The sequence below is a fragment of the Alligator sinensis genome, unplaced genomic scaffold (genome assembly GCF_000455745.1).
Source record: "Alligator sinensis unplaced genomic scaffold, ASM45574v1 scaffold1882_1, whole genome shotgun sequence".
Taxonomy (NCBI): domain Eukaryota; kingdom Metazoa; phylum Chordata; order Crocodylia; family Alligatoridae; genus Alligator; species Alligator sinensis.
In genome coordinates, this window is record NW_005843689.1 from 52,947 (window position 1) to 59,617 (window position 6,671).

At 49.1% G+C, this 6,671-nt stretch overlaps 1 protein-coding gene across 1 annotated transcript in view; it reads left to right on the plus strand.

Annotated features, from left to right (window-relative positions):
• Window positions 1–4,257, plus strand: part of LOC112548894 — a 28,281-nt gene extending 24,024 nt beyond the window's left edge. Inside the window, exon 5 of the mRNA XM_025195669.1 lies at window positions 3,649–4,257. Within this exon, the coding sequence (XP_025051454.1) occupies window positions 3,649–4,236 (588 nt within the window). The 3' untranslated portion in view covers window positions 4,237–4,257. The remainder of the gene's footprint in view (window positions 1–3,648) is intronic.
• Window positions 4,258–6,671: the final 2,414 nt, after the last annotated feature.

Consider the following 6,671-nt stretch of genomic DNA (forward strand, 5'->3'; position numbering starts at 1 on the left):
GATGACCCCTGGGGCTGACAGATGCTGTCCAGTAGCCACCAAGGCGGGGAAGTCCCACGAGGGTCAATGACCCCTGGATTGGGCAAACCTGAAAACTGTGGAGTCAACAAAGTCTGCCAAGGACAGATAAAAGGCAGTGAAAAGTGACCCTCAGTGGCACCTTCTTGATCTCCAACTCGACCAGACCTGTCCAGCCAGAAGGACCAGCCGGCGACCCCCTTCTGGAAGATAACACCACGCTGAAAGAAGCCTCAACGACAGACTCCAGTGCTTGTAGGATAGGTATACCTGACTCTGTAGCCTGCAACTGTGTGTGTGTATGTGTGTGCATGTGTGCATGTGTGTGGGGACCAGCCCCAAGGTTTATGATTACAGTGTTTCAATCCGCCTAATAAACTAGAATTTTAAGGATCCTGACTTGGACATTTGTAGCCAACAGCAGCACCGGAGTGAGACTGCTGCACATTGAGCAAGAGCTCCCCCCACTCTCCTCTGACATCCACAGGGCCCTTTCCACCCTCCCTTACTTCTCCCTTCCCTTCTCCTCCTGCATCTCCTAGTCCTACCCCTGTTTGTTCAGAGCAGCTGTGCTGTGGTTGAAGGGATCTGGGGGGACTGGGAGGGCTCAGGTGGGTGGACAGGAAGGAGAAGGGTTGGCCAGGAGGAGGAGGGGGTGAGGAAGTCAAGCATGTGGCTAGGGACTCTGTCTCTCTGTGCCTGACACAGGCAGTGCAAGTGAGAAAGAAGAGGGTGGTGGGGACACTTTTGGGGGTGACTTTTATTGGACCAGGTGTCAAATTTGGGAGTAATGTTAGACAAAAACACAGAAGAAGGGCACCTGATGCCCAGAAACTTCTCTAACTAAGCAAAAAGACTGCAACAAAGAGAAAAACATGGCAGAAAAAATATAAATTGAAGTGGGGAATACTTTCCCAACTATATGGTGGGTCCAAGAAAAGATGTCACTAAAATCACTTTGATCCTTGCATATTGCCCAGACCACCATAGCTACAATAGTACTCCAACCCTACTGGGAGGAAGGATATGGTCTTTATTCAAATAAGTCAGATGTAGTCAATCATGGGGCAGAGCATTTGATGCTAGGAGACAGTGACCAGGGGGTTGCTTAGCGCAAGGTGATTGTGACCCAATAGGCTGTCCACCAGTTTAGAGGGAGGTGTGTGGGGTGGCGGGGACACACTTTATGAGTAAGGCTCGCAGAAATTTGCTGAGAGCACAAGAGTGGGGAGTCTCATGGATATTCAGGAGTCTGAAGAGGGCTTCACTCGAGTGACCCCACGGCCCTGTGCACATTCTCTGCCCCCAACATGCCTGACCTCTGCTTTGGGGTCCCCTCCAACTTGACCTGGTCCCAGTGCCATTTTTCCTCATTCCTGGCTCCCTGCCCAGCATCCAAGCACTCAGTTGGATAGCTCAGATCCCGCTGCAAGGCATTACTATAAAATGCATGCAGAAGGTGACCTAGAACATCTCCTAGAGAAGAAAGAGATGGAGCATGCTCCTCGTCCTGGCTCATCAGGGGAAGGGGCATCCTTCCCCTCTCATTATGCCTTTGCAAAGACAGGACATGGCCTGTGTTTGTTGATCAGCAATACACTCCACTGTAACAATTTACCAACCTCCAAGCTCTAGTTCACAAATGGTATTAGCAACTTCTTGGAATCTGTTCAAAAAATCCACAATCCCTTTAGTAAAAAGAAACCCAGGTAAATGGGGGAGTGGAGCAGACACTGATTGCAGCAGAAGTGATAGTAACCCACCGTTTATGTGTTTCTCAGCAGATTCAGCCAGGGTTTTGACGGAGTACAAAAAACTAAAAAGCTTCTCAGAAAAAAAATTCAGATGGACGGACCTAAAAAACAACAAAACAAAAAAACCCACAACGTGCTTTGTAAAGCAATGAAGGTTAGAAACAAAGTCACAGTACAATTTACATATATATGTGTAGATATCATATATACCTTAACAAGGTGAACAGTAAATGGCTAGAGTCAATAGTAGCCTATGGGTCTGCTGGCAATTCTATCTAGACGGTCACAAAGAAGTTGATGACTGCAGCCCCAATCTAACAAGATGCACGTGCCTTATTTCAAGCATGTCTGTGATCCCGGGGAGCTCAACAGGCCTGCTCCATACTTGCTTCTTAGCACGGTGCATCAATGTTTGCAGGATCAGGGTCCAACACAGAGCTGACTGGGCCCCGGTGGTTTTTAAATTTGATGAGCAGAGTGCTACAGTGCTCCAAGGTCCTGATCTCCTGGTATTGTCTCCACTGTTGCATCTGTCTTTTCACTGTCTTTCCAGTAAAATGGTTATGTACCTCGGGCAAAACTCTGGCTACACCAAAGTCACTGTCCAAACTCCCATTTAATTCAGTAGGGCCAAGTTTTTACCCTTACTCACCCCCAGAGTTGGGCTTTTATAGCAGAGCACACGACACAAATTCCCAGACCTGCAAGCAGTTTACACTCAACAGTTCGGACTGTCCTAGACTTTACTGCTTTTCATGTCAGGTAACCAGCAGCCTAGATGTGTGGCAATTGCTAATAAAGGTACAAACAAAAGATCCTCCTCCCAGGTAAGAAGTCAGGGCATGGGGAGATGTCAGAACTGGAAGATGACCTGCACCTGCAATGACATGTATTGTTGTGCAGGACTCGCCCGCCCAAATGGCATCGTTCCCCACAATCTTCCACGCTCTTTTCAGAAACAAATGAGCAGGATATAATGCTAGAAGATGTGCGGTGTTGGGATGGGTTGTGTGACAGATACCCTTTACTGAATACCAAGGGAAACAACGGCGTGACCAAACTACCGAAGGCACTACAGCCCGCTGGCCACAGATTAGTAGATAGTGTAACCGGGTCAAAGCTGCTAAGTGCAAAATGGGGGCAAAACTGTGTTCCTCCTGCACTGGAGTGAGGGTCCTCATTAACAAAAGCCTACGCCATCCTAAAAAAAATAAAATAAAAGCTGCACAGCAGACAGTGTTTAGATGCCTCATCGCGAGGAAGAGCAGGGGGCGGCACTGCCCAGGCAGAGCACAGCCTTCGAGTTTTGGTGGGAGATGGATTAAATGTCTGCAAATTAATTGATTGTTTTTCCGTAAGGAGAAGCGAGCTAGGTGATAAGTGCTTTCTCGGCGAAGGGGGTGTGGGTGAACATTAGGTCATCTCTCGGCTCCTGTGGGGGAACCCTGGCTCCGCTGAAATCAGTGACAAACCTCCTCTGGCTGGCCTTCAAGATGGTCAGCGTTTTCTTCCATGGTCTACATGTTGGGTCTTCAGAAACAAGCTCAGGGAGAAGCAATGCTGACCCTAGTTGGTCCTTCACTGATCTTTCCTGAACTGGCTCTTTCTTTATTTCCTATATTTATTCTGTTAGATTTATATCCCACCCTGACCCCAGCGCTCTTTGCTGCATGGGCAGGGGGTCGGACTCAGTGATCGGTTGAGATCCCTTCCGACCCAAGCATCTATGAATTGAGGTCGCTTTTCATGGGGGGCTATTATTATTTATCCTAAAAGTTTGAATTGCTCCCAGGAGATCGCTGTTGCCCTGTGCAGAAGGGAGAATGAAGGAATTAATTAACACTTTATTGTCCTTTCTCATTTGTTCCTGCTACAGAAAAACAAGACCAAAGAAATGGCCAATGCAGGTACAAATATAATGAAATGGTTTATGGATGAGGTAACAGATATCCTCTATCCAGCAATAATGGAATATGAAGAGAGAAAAATAACCGAGAGAGATATGAGAGACAAGGAGGCCAGTGCCAAAAAGTGTGTCTGCACAGGCAGAAAGATAACACCCGGCAGCTCACCAGGATGTGGGAAGAAATGGAGTAGAGGAAAATTAACCTCACTTTTTTCTCAACACTCACCTGGCTTGTCTCCAGGTATTGGCAGAGAGGTTTGGGAAGACAATCTTCCTGAGCCTGAACCGGCAGCAGTACCTCCTCATCCAGCTAATCATCTCTCCCATTTGTGCAGGGGGAGTGTGTGCAGGGCTGCTCAGCTTGAGCATCCCAGGCAGACTTTCCAAGCTGAGCGATTTCCCCATGGCCAAAGGTACTTTCAGTACAACCTGACACAAAAAGATGGCCAATTAGAAACCCATCTCATTAGGGAAGATATTTCCTCTGATGTCGCACAAGATCACCCTAAAACAGGCATGCTTAGAAAGTTATTCTCACCGATCAATGCCCAGGAATGAATGCTCAGTTCTGGGGAACAGGTCCAAAGGGATGACAGATTCAGGTCCCCAAGCTTGCAAGCCCCCACTCAGGGGGCATCAGAAAGGTGTGTTACCGTGCAGGAGCTCTGGGGCTCAAACCTTGTCCATCCCCCCAGGACGTACTCGTCAAGTCAAGGGCAGTCCGGTCCGACACGACTCTACCCCAGCTCGGCAAACAGCTTCCGAGAAAGCCCTGCTTGTCATCATGCAGGAAAATATTCCCTGAAGAGGAAGCACCACTGCCAAGATACACCATTGAGCCTCAGCCCTGGCACTCACCTGCCAGTATCTATGACGACACCTTTTTCCACAACACATATGATGACCACATGAACAGACGTGTCCCTTCCCAAAACTTCCTTGCTCAGGACAGCGTGATACGTGGAAGCGAACCTTCATGTTTCAGTACAGAGCTGGTCGATTCGGTGTTAAGTAAGCTGTCCGGATGTCAGGCCACAGCCCAGCAGCCTTCGGAAGATCAGGGTCTCTTCCCTGACATATATACCTTGACGGCCCAAATTATTCACTCGTTTGTCTGACCTTCGGCATGAAAGTGCTCCTAAAGTCACAGCTGGTGAAAACAGGAAAAGCAACAGGACTGTGTCAGCAGAGGGGTTAAGTGTTTTGCGAAGGAGAGAAATTACTGATCACCAACGCTTAGCAAAAGCACCCCCTCCAGCTCGGTACAAACCTCTAGAGCCTGGGAAAATGGTTGAGAAGCTTTTTGAGGATGCTACCAAAAGCACCTCCCAATGCCAAAGTCCCACACCATCTACTCCAGAGGTCTGGCTCAGATATTTGGAAGATATAATCAGCAGGCTTTTCTCTGATCTTCTCCCTGCCGCCACCAGCACATCTTCCCCGAAAGAAAAGAAAACAGAGCTTGCAGGATTTGACTTGCTTCCTCTGAAGGTAATCAGACAAGTGATGGCAAAAATCTCTGAAGATGATGACTCTTGTAGCCAGCACACTGACCATCTGCATGCCAGAGAGGATGCTGTGATTCAAACCACTGCTGATTCGGTTTACGACAAGCTTTTGGCACAGTTTCAGTCTCAAGTCAGCATGCAAAACTGCTTAAGAAATGGGTGCCTCATTCTTTCCGAAGCTCTTTGTGACTTGGTCTTCCAAGAGGTTTCTGGGAGACCACTGCAGAGCTCTCTTTCTGGGGAATCACCTTTTCGCCACCGTGCTGAAGCAGACAATTTTGTTGGAGATACACCCAGAGATGTTCCTGAGCCTCAGGAGAACCCAAACACCGTACCATCGGACCTGAGTAAAATAGTTCCTCTTATCATCAAAAAACTAGCAGGAAATCTGTCCATGTTTTCATCCCTCTTTCCCATTGCGGAGATGGATGCAGAAAAGACTTCGTTGCTGAAGGATGCAACTGCTGGCAGAAGCTCACAGCACCAGAGACGTTTATCAAGGGCCGAAGCGAGCACGCTTGCTGAGAACTTGAACCAGGCTGCGGAAGAAAGCCTGTCCAGACATCAAATCAGCCTTGTGCCACCGCGATGTCCAGAGCAGGAAGGAGCACTTATTCCTGGAGGTCGAAACTACTACCTGATTATGCCACAACAATCTGGCTCTGAACAAGACCTGTACAATGACGTAACAGGTTTTGATGCACATCTTCCACAAGACGTGGTTACCGTCATAATTGAGGAACTCTCTGATCGCCCCCTTTTACGGGTGGTGAGCGACCGACTGAGCCAAAGCATGACAGACCCAGACAGGCTTGCCAACCAGGCTCTTTCCCATGAGTCTATTAGTGCAGAGTCTAAGTCATGGCGTGATGAAGAGGCAGTCCCAGGTACAAATGCAGACAAGACCCCGACAGGGATAGAGGAGTTAGCCACGCTGAGAGCTCTTCAGCCCAAGGTGGACCTCCTCGCACAACTGGCAGCTCGCTACACTGAGGATGAGGAGGGAGAAGAGAGGGTGGAAGACGACCTCCTTGAATCAGAGCAGCAGTGGGAGGAAGAAGAGCTGCAGCTGATTGAGGAGACCGCTCCAGTCAAATCCTCTCCGTATTTGTGGAGCCCGCTGGGTTCATTCATGGACACTGAACCATCAAGGTAACTTTTTCTGGCAGTGCAGAGAGAGTGGGAGCTGTGGTGGAGGGCGATCATCTGGGGTCTCTGGACAGAGCGGTCCCTGTGTTAGACTGGGTTTGGTATGAAGGTGCACAGGGCTCTGCCCCACTCTCTGCTTGCTTGTAACCAGAGCGTTTCACTGGTGCAACACAGTGGGACCAGACGGTGTCAGGGACTCTGCGCTTCCTACACGGCTCATTTACTCTGCCACCATCTGTGCGCTTCCTCCCCATGCCCAGATCACGTTCCACAGCCACAGCTGGTGGGAGGATGTGTTCAGCAGGGGGGCATTAGAGCAAGGGAATCTCTCCCGGC